At 44.5% G+C, this 14,415-nt stretch overlaps 1 protein-coding gene across 2 annotated transcripts in view; it reads left to right on the top strand.

Moving 5' to 3' along the window:
• sema6a (sema domain, transmembrane domain (TM), and cytoplasmic domain, (semaphorin) 6A) overlaps window positions 1-13,217 on the top strand; it is a 102,468-nt gene extending 89,251 nt beyond the window's left edge. For both annotated transcript variants that reach the window (XM_031856361.1, XM_031856362.1), the window contains one exon: window positions 10,021-13,217. In XM_031856361.1, coding sequence (XP_031712221.1) covers window positions 10,021-11,183 — 1,163 coding nt within the window. In that variant the 3' untranslated portion in view covers window positions 11,184-13,217. The remainder of the gene's footprint in view (window positions 1-10,020) is intronic.
• Window positions 13,218-14,415: the final 1,198 nt, after the last annotated feature.

Genomic DNA, 14,415 nt, shown 5'->3' with positions numbered 1-14,415 from the left:
ATCGGAGGGGGAAGTATGAAAAGACAAAAGGTCACTGCAGCATGTTTTGTCCCATAATAAAACCTATTGCAGAACATGCAACATGTCCCTGCTACATTACATACCTCATGCTATCAGAGGCAGCATCACCATGAACTTGAAGAGATATTGATTGTTAATAATGGTGATTCATTCACAGTAGAGGCTTTCTATAGACATACATGTGTATAAAGAAAGATAGAGAGAGAAAGCCAGAGCAGCTAATGAGCTAAGAGATTTTGTCAGTGATGTTGCTGTAAAAATGTCTTTTCATGCTCAATACCAGCCTCAGTTTGTGCATTCTCTCATTTATTAACATTATGTTTAATTCATAGCGCAGCCAAGTCGTCAGGAAATGATGTTGACATTTTGCAGGAACCTACGATGCCAACATTTTTTTCTGGCGACTGTTCTCTGCTTTGCACAACGTCAAGCATCCAATGTTCCCCCAAAAATATATCAAAAAACCACTGAACTTTCACAATGCCAGGGAGTCATTTGAGATCACTATGAAATACCTTCAGAGCAGTGGTACGTATCAACAGGTATATCTTTTTTGTGAAGTGATGCCACTCGAATTGCACGAGAGGCACAAACCCGGAGCTTGCCAAAAAACACATACCGTCTCTCGTGATTACAAGCTCTACAATAAGGTGGTTCAGTTTGTCACGGCACGCGCTCCGGCATCACCGGTCTATGGAATAAACAGAGGCAGTGAATGTCAGCTGGAAGCAGTGAGGCACAAGTGGGTAGATCCAAAAGCACAATGGTGGCAGAGACGTCAGACAGCATGCCTGCAGCCAGCATCACAACATGCTGCCGCTGCCCTTGTTGCCTTTACCTGAGCAGGTGTAATACTACTCCTAATCCTCACAATTAATGGTGAGGCATGCTAGTATGTTTTTAATTTTTTTTGGGGGGGGTGGGACACACTCAGGTAACTGCAACAGGGCTTCACATTTCAAAACAATGCTTCCTGCTGTTTTTTTCTGTACGATCATTATTATTATGATTTTTACGAGACACCTTTGCAGCTTGTTTCAGTATTTATCAGTTATATTTCAATTTCAGCTCAACTGTCTTTTCTTTGCCTTTTCTATATACGAGTCAGCTTTGATGAGATTCGTTTGATTTTCTTGTGTTGGTTTCTTGTGAGCAGTTCTTGATATTTTGCATGGCTTGGTCTGAGACTGTTTTTTTCTTTTTTGCTATTTATATATTTGCCTTTTTCCTCCCTTTTGATTGCTTTGATGGTATTAAGCACAGTTTTGCCTCCATGCAGCTTAATGCTTTTCAGCATGGCAAATCGAGCACTACAGTGAACAGTATTCATTTCCCGCTCCACCCATCCTGCCTCCTCTTCCTTCCCGTCGCCCTCAGATTTTATTGGCTTCAGGTGTCAACTGTACTGTGAAAACTTAGCAAACTGCGTATGTGAAAAGTGGAAATGGAATCAATATATGAGAAATGATTATGGAGACAGAAAAAGTATTTTATCCCGCATTTTAATGCCACGGAGATAAATCCATGCAGCGCACTTTACAGAAGCAATAAGGAATAAACATTTAACCACGCCATCAATCTCTCAAATTAAGTAAAAAAAAAAGTGTATGCTTGAGTGAAAACGTATTGGTTCATATCCAAAGTCGTTTGCAAGCTTGTTTGCAATTTAAAAGAAATTACAATTACTCCCCAACTTTTTTCATTTGCAGTTGAGACATTGTGGAATCTTATCTGCTAATGAATATTACAGTGCTGCCAATATGTATTAGCCCGACACCACCGTAGTAATTAGAAATGCTGCAAAGTGATGAGTATTCACACGCTGAGGATATTTTAGCACCCAACAGCATCATTATCCGGCATTCCAGTGGGACCATCGCGGTTGCCAGGTGGCCGCTTGTGTTTCACAGTACATTTGACCTTGGTGTTTGTCTGTCTGTCTGGGCCTCATCTGTCTCCGTTATATTTTCCTCCACCGCTGTCACCCGACCATACACCTCTCCCCTTTGCCTACCATCGCCCCAGACATGCCACTTTTCCACCATCTGCTGCCATTGTGATCAGCCTCCCTTCCACAGGACCTCTCATCTGACTGGGAGGATATGTTCCAAGGCTATACCTTACCTAGTGCAAATTAATTCCTGAAACCAATTTATGGAGCCCCCCATCGCCCCTCCCCCCGCCTCTCTCTGTCTCTCTTCCTCCTCCATCTCTGCTCCTCCTCCTCCTCCTCTGTCTCACCCCTTGTAGTCTGTCTCTTCTCCAACTGGAGTCATATCTCTTCCCCTGTCTGCAGGAATGAATCCTAGCCCTGCCCTGCCCCCCCCCGCCCCTGCTCTCTCTCTCCTGTTTTCTACCTCTCTCTCCGTCAGGATTGACTCCCCCACCCCCTTACATCACCCCCCCCAACCCGACCTGTAGCCTCCGCTGTGTTGCTCCAATTTATGGGTTCATTACAGCAGCAATCCAGGGAAGAAGGAAAAGGGGAGGAAAAGGGGAGAGGTGGAAGAGAAGAGGAATGGAGAGACAACAGGGGAAGAGACATGGGAAATGAGGGAAGGGGAGAAGGCGAGGGGGGGACACATGATAAAGATTTATTAAACATAACAAGACAATAATGTAGTGGTGAAGGTTATAAGGGAGGGAGTGCATAGATAGGAGGTGGACAAACTAGCTGAAAGACGGAAGATAAGATGGAAGAAAGGGGGATAAGAGAGGATATGAAATGTAGAGAGATACAACGGTGTTTTTCTCTATCCCTCTGTCGTTTGTTTTCATACGGGGTCACAATTTTAACCCTGAACTGTCCACGTTTCTCAGTCAACACAACTAATCTTCGGTGATGTAAAAATGTATACAATGTATGTAGTTTTTACTTGCAAAGCTAATCTATTTAGAAAGAAAAGGTATAACGTTTTTTATCAACACAATAGGTTTTGCAAAACATAAAATGTTGCCACTGAACATATCAGCAAAACATCCCTTGATTTTGTGTTTTTCCTACAATATCTGCACCAAGCAACAAAAGCATAATTAAACCTTCGATGGTGTCATTTTAAGGCAATCAAAGCGCTTTGTTAAAGGTGCAATGCACGGGATGCAGAGCACTAATATAGCAGCAAACAACTATTTGCTGAGTAAAGATGTAGAGGAGTAATGTCTACCTGAGCAGAGAATGAAGTCACTCTCCCTCTGTGTGTGTTGTTACCCTGAGCTTCTCCTTGAGTTGCTGACATAGCCGGGGCAGGCCGAGCGTGCTTTTACTGCACGTTGTGAGTGAGGCTGCATTTCCACACTGCGTTCTGCGTCAACGTGGAATCGTACCACCAACCCCCTGGTTCCCCCTCATTTTAACACTGTTAGCTCTGTCAGTATTTTTACTATTGTTTGCACTGTTAGCACAGTTAGCTGCGAGCCACTGGCTCAGCCGTCCGCATGTTGAGCGCCGTTTAGAGATACAAATATTCCCAGTCCCATGTATTGCAATCTTTAAGGTGAGTGAAAGATAAGGGCCATGGTTAAATATTAAAAAAAAGAATCAGTGACCCCGAACACCCCCCCCAATGACTTGCATGTGGTATATATATATATACACTAATACGTAGACAATCGAAAAACAAGAAAAATTGTGGAGGGACATTAGTATTACATCAACTTAATTTAGGAGACACGGTTGTCTCATGCTCATTATGATTCACAGGACTATTCACAACGACGATGCAGTGTTTACATCTAGATAAACACCAAACATGAGTTCGTGATTTGAAATCTGAGGAACCACAATATTTTTTTCCCAACATCACGTTTCCAAAACATGGCATTATGATGATATTTCTTCGCCATTAGACGAGAGCGTCTGAAGTTTATTGAGAGATACGATTTCCCTTCATGGATTCCACGGTAATACCAACTACTACGACTCTGACAGCTGCCATGCAAGGCTTATTTTCAGCTGCAGGCAGCTCTCTGACACCTGTGTGCGAGGTGAGGCTGGGATGATAGAGGGGTAGGATGACCTCGCTCACACAGGGATGCAGCTCTCTTTTTTTCATGCCAAAAAGTCTTGATAGCTTGAGCATTTCGATTCACCTCACTTTCTGGAAGGCAAGTTGAAGGAACATTTCACCATCGTTATTGGGGGATGGCGTATCAATCTCAAATGTTAGCTGTAGTTATGGGGTGGGGGTGGGGGTGGGGTGGGGGTTGTCAAAAACATCCAGTACTAGCAGAGAAAATATCCCTTTTTTTTCTTCAGTCAAATTCTGGTTTCAAACTTCCTTGCAGTGCACAGTATAAACATGAGGCACACAAGGAATTCAACATTCGTCACCATGACTACATGACCCTAAAAGAGCAGAACTGTAGCTGTGATCTTAGCATTTCTGGCAAATTTGCAAACACAGTTGTGCCCGTGCTGTTGAAACACCTAAAAAAGCCAAGTAGTTTGGTAGGTTCCCTCTAACCACTGAGAAATTCAAGTTTTTGGCTTCACTTTTAAGAACCGCAGGTTGCCGCCTGGTTTAGTATAGCCATTTCTCATAAATGTGGTCATTATATAAATATCACACGTTACCTTTCAGCTTTATTTCTCTCTCCCACTAGTGAGCAAAAGAAGCCAGAGGAAGGATTTCTTGGTTGTCTGATTACAGAGACTTCTCTCCTTTCAAATTACCGGTCCTTGGAAGCGAGCCGACGAGATTAGACGCTTTACTTTAACATGAACTCTGCTCAATGTCAGATGAAGCATTCGGCTGGTGACATTTTTTTCAGGAGCCTATGAGGGCGATTGGGCACATTGGGTAATTTAATGTTGGTAGTTTCATATGTCCTTGCAGTAGAATGATAGGATTTAAGTTAATCCCATAAAAAAGGATGATAGGATTTAGGTTCGAAGTTGGTGAGGTGGTTCTTTAAGGTAGGATGACTGCACTGTAGCAAAGAAAAATACGTTTTTTTGGGGAGGGTTTTGTCGAATAATCCTACGACTGTCATTACAACACCTTCATTAGTGTTTTAACAGCAGGATTTTGTTCCTTGCCGGCCAGAGATTGTGATAGATCTCTGTGAGGCAGATTAATTATTCGCAGCTCTTTGTGAATCATAACAGATACAGTGGACTGGATGTTTTCCCGGCGTGACGCACTTCCCCGACTGACGTCAAGCTGTAAACCATAATTTCCTCCACTGATTAGCTTATTGTTCTCTCAGGCCGCTTTTGTTTTTTCCACGCACATTCGCTGCTCACTTTTCCAATTGAATGTTTTGGTTATGCTTTTCAGTAAGACCGTCTCGCCTTTCGGCGGTTTCATACAAAAGCTTTGCTTTGTCTCTTTTGGCCGCGTGAGACTGAATCTCATATCACGGCGGCTCAATCCTTTTGAGCCTTTGCAGCTCGTCGAACCCACACTCAGCTGTCATTATTCTGCTTTGAACTGAATTTAAATGGCCACGTCCACGACGTCCGTGAGTGAGCCACTCATCGAGTAGATACCGGCTGAGTCTTTGTCCTAAACCTTGACAGGGCCCGTTTTATACAAAAACATTTATGAACGATTATCTATTATCACTGGATGAATTACAAAACATCTCACTTCAGTCATGCATAGAAGGTGGAAGCTTGTCACACATTTTCAGCAGTCATAGCATGATAAAATGCACTTGAGTGGGTCACCGACAATGACTCAGTAAGATTGAGTACTACTTAACAGGATTTAGCATTATAAGGGGAGGGGGGGGGGATAAAAACACATTTTTATAAATCGTGATTGAAGATTTCAACACTTACATACCTCGACATGTGATGGAGGTGGAATTCAGAAAAAATTGCATTAATTGTTGAAGCTGTGTTATTCACGCTGGGCAGCGCCTTTTCACAGGTCTATCACCCGTTAATACACACTGTGCTGGTGTCAACTTCATGCATCACCTAGCTGATGATTAACGCTCCCAGGGAGGTGTAATTCAGCTTGATCTCCTTTGAGCATTAAATACTACAGTTTGTATGCACGGAGGTGGATAGGTTAGTGCATCAGTGTTAATACCTGAGGCGCAGAATGATATAATTAGGGCTTTAATTGTAACGTAACTGACTCATCAGTATGCTGTGTACTGACTCTGGATTGTCTGATGAATGCTTTAATATTGAATAACACCATTAATGCGAGTGCCTCTCGAAACGTAAACATACACAAGACTTAATGGGATAATATCCTAACCGGGGATTAAATGGAACTTAATGAATTGCTGTCATCATCTAAACAGCATTGTCCTTTAAAAAAAAAAAAGATGAAAACAAGGCAAATAAGAGCTCTCTAAAGCTCCCGCCGCCGTGCAAGCAGAACACGCTCTTCTCCCGTCCTTCATCTTTTTCTTCCACTCCATTAGTTATTGAGGTCCAGGGTTCCGCCTCTCAACAAGTGGCACGCAGTTTGGTCTGATTAAGATTCCTATCGCTCTGCAGACAGTGTCTTTGTGTAACGGGCCCTGTAGTCAGAGGTTAGGGTCCTCGCCGTAACCTCTCTGTGATGTTTAACTACCTTTGAAGTTTCCCCAACACCAACACAAAGACGAGCCCTGTGGGCTCGAGTCAGTTGGTGCTTCTGAAGAGATTAAAACGAGTGTATGGGCGCCTATGTGTGTCAGACAAGAGAGAGAGAGAGAGAGAGAGAGAGATCATTCACCCGCTCCAGTCACAGCAGATTACAATGTTCCCGATTCACAAGCAAGTGTTGCCGACCCCGGCTGTTTTGACAGCGAGAAATTTCCGAGTATCTGAGATATGTGTTTAATATCTGAACGTTGAGGCCCGAGGCGTTGTCATATTCAAATAAATTCGACCGCAGAGAGAAACCGCAGGATGCCTCGCCCTGCATTCTGGGGGCGAAGGCAAGAGTTGAAGCCGGGGTGACGATGCATCACTGTACAGTCAGGACCTCAGCGGGACGAGACTGAAGCGGGAAAAACTGCGTTGATACTTCTCAAGGTCACACAGTTGAAAAGTTTTGCCAAGATCGTAAAAAACTAGCGGCGTAGCCAGCTCGATTAGAAACCCTGAAGTCCTGATTCAACAAGAGACAGCCCTGCTGTGTCCTCCGTGGCTACTTACATTCTCTTTGATGTGAGCATGAGAAACAATTCCTCACATGAAAGATGGAAGTCTTCAAAATTTTTACTCTTTTTCTTTCTCATGCGTTTTACCCAAAGGCCTTGGGCTAAGTACCATCCGGATGTGTGCACGTGAGTGATGGATGGAAGGGGAGGGACAAATAGAAAGAAAGGGTTTTTTTCCTCTTAAGAGGCAGACAGGAAGAACCAATGCAGTGCAGGTTAAAAAGGGGCTTTAACCTGAGCTGCCACACCCGGAGCAGAAGACAAGGATGTGGCTCCACAGTTCGGCCTCCTTCACCGGGACGGACAACCGTTCGGCTCTGCTCCCCTCCATCTTTGACATTCAATGGGAAATCCAAATCTACCCTTTAGAGGCAATAAATTTGCTGTCATGAAAATTCATAACAGTTTCGACTCGCTCTTTCAGCATGTAAGGACCGAAGACAGAGACGGATGGACGCATTTACATTTAACCAGGATTATGTAGAGAAAAAAGAGAGGTTTGCCAAAGTATTTGTTTACGCTGGCGCTTTCATTTCCTAAGAGTTTTTCAGGGCTGTGCTCCCGCTTCCTTTCCATCTTTTGTTCGCAGCAGCTCTCAAAACGCCACCCCGTCACCGGTGTGGTTCTCCACCAAAGGAGGATAACCCACAAACACCACGAGGTTATAACTACAGCCTTTTGCACTCGAAAACATGGAGGCCGAATAGTGCAAAAGAAATAAGGCGGAAGTCAGAAAAAGTGATTCGTTAGTAGCAGAAAGTGGGGAGGAAAAAAAAAAAAAAAAAAAGATGTGGACAAAATGAAAGATGGCAGCGAGGAAAAGTATCTCTCTGGTTGTCAGGAGTTACTTTGTGAGATGGGAAGCAGATGTTTGGTTGGAGAGGCCGGCCGTTCGGGTTGACCCTTGATGCTTCACTGCAGACAGCACTCATCACGTCTCGCGCTATCTACACAGCCGGGCGCATCCTCGATAAGAAACCATTTTGGCCCGAAAAGACATTTTTTTTCAAACCTTTTGTTTAACACTAAATGAGTTACGGCTGAGCTGCGTCTTGTCAGCACTCTATTAAAGAGAAACGTTTATTTTACAATAAATGAACAGAGCGAAAGTAACAGCTTTTCCTTTCTTCTTTTTTTTTAAAATCCAGGTCGAGCTTCGGAGTCAAAGCAAAGACTCGGGCGTATTGCTTGGTGCTTCACGTCTTTGGACTAATGAAGTATGACTGCAGCGAGCGAGGATTATGGATGTTAGTTTAAGAAAGTCTGGATTTCGCTTCCATGAGAACAGATTAGCGCATTGTCTCTGTGTCTGTGTTGTGTCTCGCTGAGGAGACACAGAAAGGAGATATTCTCCGAGTGCGTCCTCGGTGACACAGACGAGCCGAAAAGCCTAAACACGATTACCCCGGCCCCTTCAGGATTTCACTGATTTATTGCAACTAACGCTTCATTTGTGCCGTCTTCTTTTTGGAAAAATTGCAGAACAAATTGAAACACTTCTATTTTTATCTACAAACAAAAGTGAATTCATTCATGTCAACAGAAACTTGTAAAAAAGACAAAATTGCAGCAATATGCTTGTTGACAATTGTTTTGATTACTGTTTGCAGCTCATACACTAAGTAAATGGGGTTTTCTTTGTCAGTGTTCTTCAGGCAAACAAAACAAACATGTTTCTAGTTCTATCTGTTCTTGACACCTTTATATGAAGTCCTAGTAAATGAAAATGATTTCTGAAAGCTGTTATACAGATCGTATCACTCACATAATGCTTATTCTAGCGCCTGGATTCACTGCAAACACACATTGCACAGCATAATGGACTATTCATACACATGAATACCACACTATTGTTCTTAGTTATATCATCTAGAAAATCGTCCACATGGACAGTGAATAAAATATAGTATGATATGAGCACACACGTGTAATCGCGTCACGTCATCGAGACCAGCGGTGCACTGTGGGAGCTTTTTTAACGTGACGGAACCCACCTGCCTGATCCCCTGTCTGGGGTAACTTATCTGTGTTGGCCACGGGTCATGTATGAAGGCGTTATAAATCTCTCTGCCGTGGACCGGTGTGTTTAACCCAAGCAACAGAGTGCTGCATTAGATGTCTACATTCATCAACAGGCTGGAGGTTATCATCTGTGAGCATGTGTGTGTGTGTGTGTGTGTGTGTGTGTGTGTGCAGATTGGTGTTGACCCCATTTTATTACCCGCAACCCGCTGCTCTCCCACTGCCAGGATGCTTCGCAGCTGCTTTTATTGAATTATCTTTCATTTGGTCGCATCGCAGCGCGTCTTTGAAAGTGGCGCTTTTATACAAGACACTGATGACACAGCTCATTGGATTTAATGCTTAATCGGAGGCTTTTTAATGTGTTCTCTGTGATTCATGAGATTGGATGCGAGATGTATGAAAAGCCCCCATTTGCATCCGTTAGGACAAAGGGGTTTGGGTATTTCAGACTCCCTTTATCTGCGCTCATATCTTTATTTCATTTCAGCAGAAGGGTTTTATCGAGGATTTAAATTGTGAATCATAATCACCCCTTCAAAACGCATTTTCAGTCTAAAATTGGATTTTCTGGGAAATATTGAATGTTGCTACATTGAGCTTCCATTTGTGCCCCTTTTGAGAAGGTGTTCCTTATGACGGGATAAGCCCATCTTCATTTGCATGTTTTTGATGAAATTATTGAAACCTCTAATCTTTTTACCCAGAAAATATCTTTTGATTGTAGTAATTCAATATTGTTTTCTATTATTTTGTTGATCTAAAAATAAACGTCTCTCCCACCAGCCTTTAGAAACAAGTTCCCACAACACACTGCAGCAGTGTAATCTCTCGCAGTCTCAATGTCCTCTCCGCGTCTCTCTGCAGGTGTGATCCGTGAGAGCTACCAGAAGGGTCGTGACCAGCTCGTTCCCGTGACCTTGCTGGCCATCGCCGTCATCCTCGCCTTTGCCATGGGCGCCATCTTCTCTGGCATCATTGTCTACTGCGTCTGCGACCACCGGCGGCGAGACATAGACCTGACGGGCCGCAAGGAAAAGGACAACCACCACCTCCACTCCCGTCGGGGTTCAATGAACAGCGTGACCAAGCTGACGGGCCTGTTTGAGACACAGGCCAAAGACGGCCGCCCCGAGGCGATCCTCACCCCTCTGATGCACAACGGGAGGCTGACGCCGAACGGGAAGATGCTGATAAAAGCAGACCAGCACCACCTGGACCTCTCTGCTCTACCGACGCCTGAGTCCACCCCAATGCAGCCGCGTCGCAAGCCCAGCCGGGGAAGCCGGGAGTGGGAGAGGAACCAGAACCTCATCAACGCTTGCACCAAGGACATGCCACCAATGGGCTCGCCCGTCATCTCCATGGACCTGCCCCTGAGGGCCTCGCCAGGCCACATCCCCAGCGTGGTGGTCCTGCCTCTGCCACAGCACCAGCACCAGCTCCAGCCTCACCTGCAGCAGCATCAGCAGTCCTACCAGCACGAGTACGTGGAGCAGCCCCACCACAGCGACCACGGCATGGGCCACGGCGTCATGGACGACCAGGGGGCCACCCTGGAGTACAAGACGGTCAAGGGCCCTTGTCACAACCTCAACATGGTGGATCCAGAAGGGGTGCTGCCGCCGCGCGTGCCCCAACGAGAGGCCTCTCTCACCATCCCCCCGGCCGTCCCACAGATGGGCAAACGTCTGGAGGTCCACTCGTCAGTCTATGGGCTCCGGAAGGGATCGGCGTCCGGAGCGTCCGGATCCTCCGCCATCAAGAGGCACAACACCAACTCATCTAACTCCTCCCATTTGGCGAGGCATCAGAGCTTCAACCGCGTGGAGACGCCGCCCCCGGCGCCTCAGAGGGTGGACTCCATACAAATGACAGCACAGGGCATATCTCTGTCACGGCAGCCTGGAATGAGCTCCTACGGGTCACTGCCTCGAACGGGCATCAAATATCTCAAGCCCGACGTCCCACCCAAACCCTCCGTGGTCTCGCTCTCCACAAAAGTCAAGTCTAGTGACTCCTGCACATAGTCAGGTACTTATCCGGTCGGTCCAATGTGAACAGCAGTGAAAGGGGGTTTTTTTTCCGAACGAGAGAAAAAACAGGGAATACTGTACAACTTGCATCTCTTTTTAGTGTTTTTTTTGTTTGTTTGTTTTTGGTGTACAGTACAGTGCGACACAATTTCTTTTTTGCTTTTTTTTTTTAAGAAAACACTTTCTTTTTATATAAATATGTAAATATTATACAACTGGTTGTCGTCATTTGTTTCTCGTCATGGAGCTCATGCTCTGGCTGACTCCCAGTTCCCCTGTGTCAGCACACATGGGAAGGTGTGTGCTACTGAAGCAGAAGACGATACTTCATCCGACGGCGCCCTGTAGCATCCAAGACGGTGGCTCTCTTGTTTGTGGTGTCTTTGGCCACCGGGACTTGACTTGATACTTTATCACGCTGGTAAAAAAAAAAAGAAATGAAAAAAAAAAAAAAAAAAAGCACACATGCAGACAGCACTGGTGGAGGGGGTTTGGAGAGTTGTACAGTACCTTGAGGACTAGGAAGTCTGAGTGACGAAGCACTCTGAGCTCGGACTGAAAAGGACAGACGGCTCCGCCGAGTTCTGTCAGAAACTGTGAAAAAGCCTCTCAGTGTTACAGCAATCAAGTCCTGCCTGGGTTTTAACTGAAAGCCTGGGCCAGAGGAAATCTTCTACTGTACTGGTTACTGAATAACACATGACTGTTAATACTAATAGCTTGTTGTATTTATTTTTATTAAGTGCTTTTGAAAAAACAAAAAACTTTCTAGGCTGAGAGACAGAGAGAGGGAGAACAGAGAAGAGATCTTTTGATATTAATGAATCAAGTGTAAGGGGGGGGGGAAACGTATTTAAAGTCATTAAACTGGAGCCCGTAGAACTTTCTTGATGACTGAAGGTCCACTAGGTCTGACTGTGTGCTCAGTGGGACCTGCAGCTTGAGATATATGTGACCTCTGCGACGAGGAGGAGATATTTATTTTAAATGTGCCAGACAGGGACTTTTACCTTCGTGGACCATAATTCCTGTGGTTTTAGACCAATCATGAACAAAACAAAAAAAAAAAAAGACTTCCCCAAGCTCACCCTTTCACTCCTCCGACGAGAATCCCCCTCTCCCCCAATCAACACTGTGGGTTTTTTGTGTGAGTCCGTAACATTTGTCCTGATTGGTCGCTGGCTTACCGGTGCCATCAAAGCTCACTGTTGCATGATGCAAAACGTAAGAGAAGCAAATGCGGCAACAGTGCGGGACGCGTACAAAAAGCGGTGCCTCCACCTGGCTGGAGCGTCGTCACGCGGACCAGCAGGCGGAAAAGGGAAAAGTACAAAAACATCTGGCCTGCTTCTTTTTCCACATGTACATTTGTGCCTTACACCCTAAAGTAGTGACGTTTTCTTTAATAGCTGTTGACTTTGTCTCCTCGTAGTGTTTCTTATTTTTTTTTTTCTTACGTCATGATATTTCCCTGGTTTGATAAAACTGCAAATTAAAGAATGTAGGTGTTCTTGTTGTAATTCTGGTCCCTATAGACATAACACACTTACAGTCGGGAGGGAGGAGAGGAAGGAGCATTTCATTTAAATTCCTTCTTTCTCTCTCTCTCTCTCTCTCTCTCTCTCTCTCTCTCTCTCACACACACACACACACACACACACACTCATCTTTGTGGTTCAGTTCTGATTGTGCCATTAATGCGCTTAAAGCAACCCTTTATGTTGTGCTGGCAGGGTCGATGAAGACGTTGTGAGTGTTTTCGATTTTAATTTTTTTTTATACGATTTAAAAGTCCTGGTATTTTTTTGTTTCGTTTTTTATTTGCTATCTGTTGGTTTGGAGTGATGGTTGATTGACTGAATAACCGAACACTTAACATTTGTTACTTGGGAACGCCAGTGTAATGGGTGTCTTTCTGGTGCACTGCAATAATAATGCAGCACTAGCAAAACGCACAGCGTGGGATACACAGAGGCACCCGGTGTACCACTAACACAGCTCCAGGCTTCCTGTGTGCATCGTGAAGCTGGCTTGTTAGGCCGTCGCATAAACAGGCTGGTTCCTGTGAAGAAAGTTGACGTTTCAAAACAACAATTTGAAAGAAATGTACCTTATTTGCCCCCCTTTATGTAAGAGACAGGTTTGAGGAAGCTTAGTTTTTTTTTTGGGCTTCACTAACTCTCCTTATCAAAGCCTCCGTGAATGGCTGAGAGTTGGACTAATCTGACCTTTTTGGGGTTTTTTCTGCTGTCACTTCCCTTTTTACTTGAGGATTTTGATTGATCACCCTCGCCTCCCCCAACACTAAAATCAAACGGAGCACTCCCTTAGTGTTGTATGTGTAGATAGGTAACAGTTTTCTTGATGTCAAGCAATTTTTCTGTTTCTCAATGGAGGAAAGCCAACTATGTCTCAATCCACAGCGAACGTGAGAAGGAACGAGTGACCCGACTGACGTGTCCAGAGACGCTTCCGTTGCAAAATGACGGGGTCAGGGGACACAGAGTGGGACAAAGCGAGAGGAGGGTGTCCCCTTCAGACAGTTAACCCATTCATTACTAAAAGCTATGATCTTTAAAGTGCAAATGACCCAAGATTATTAAGGAGGGGGGGCGTGTTTACTCTCGAATGCCACTGCGTTGTAGATCGGTTACTCCACACTACACTACTGCGGGTGCAGTTTCTGCAACATCAAACGCTTGACGTCGGTGGGGTTTGACCATTTTTCCGACTGGACTGGGGTTTCGACTGTGACGGCTGCTGTGGACAGTGAGGTTCTTTGGTGTGTGCCTTTTTTGTCTTTCACCCTTGTTATAATACACTGCTATTAGATGCAAATCGACTCTCTTCTCAACGTTTTTGAACTTTGTAAACTTGTAAGATATTGTGACGTCACAAAGTTTTTTGACCCTACTCTCTCCACTTCCTTAACATCTGATTCACAGCTTAATGTATGTTGTAAAGAAAAAAAAACTCTTTAATTTAATGCAAAATGTAATAAAAATAAAAAAAGGAAATAAAATTCTTGTCATGAAGACGGTGATATGTCCTTGACTTTTTTCCTGTTTGTTTCTCTGCCTCAGGTGGTTATCTTTACACTCGGAACATCTTTAATTGTTGAATTTGTGCAACACTGTTTGGGGAAAACCAAGCCAGAGTTTTACACAGGATTTGAAGGTTCTTTCAATTGAGAATCCATTTTAAGGGAAATATTGTACTTTATGTT

This window comes from Anarrhichthys ocellatus, unplaced genomic scaffold (assembly GCF_004355925.1).
Source record: "Anarrhichthys ocellatus isolate YVR2014 unplaced genomic scaffold, GSC_Weel_1.0 scaffold17, whole genome shotgun sequence".
Taxonomy (NCBI): Eukaryota; Metazoa; Chordata; class Actinopteri; order Perciformes; family Anarhichadidae; genus Anarrhichthys; species Anarrhichthys ocellatus.
Note: the sequence above shows the minus strand (reverse complement) of the source record. Positions and strands in the feature narration are given on the sequence as shown.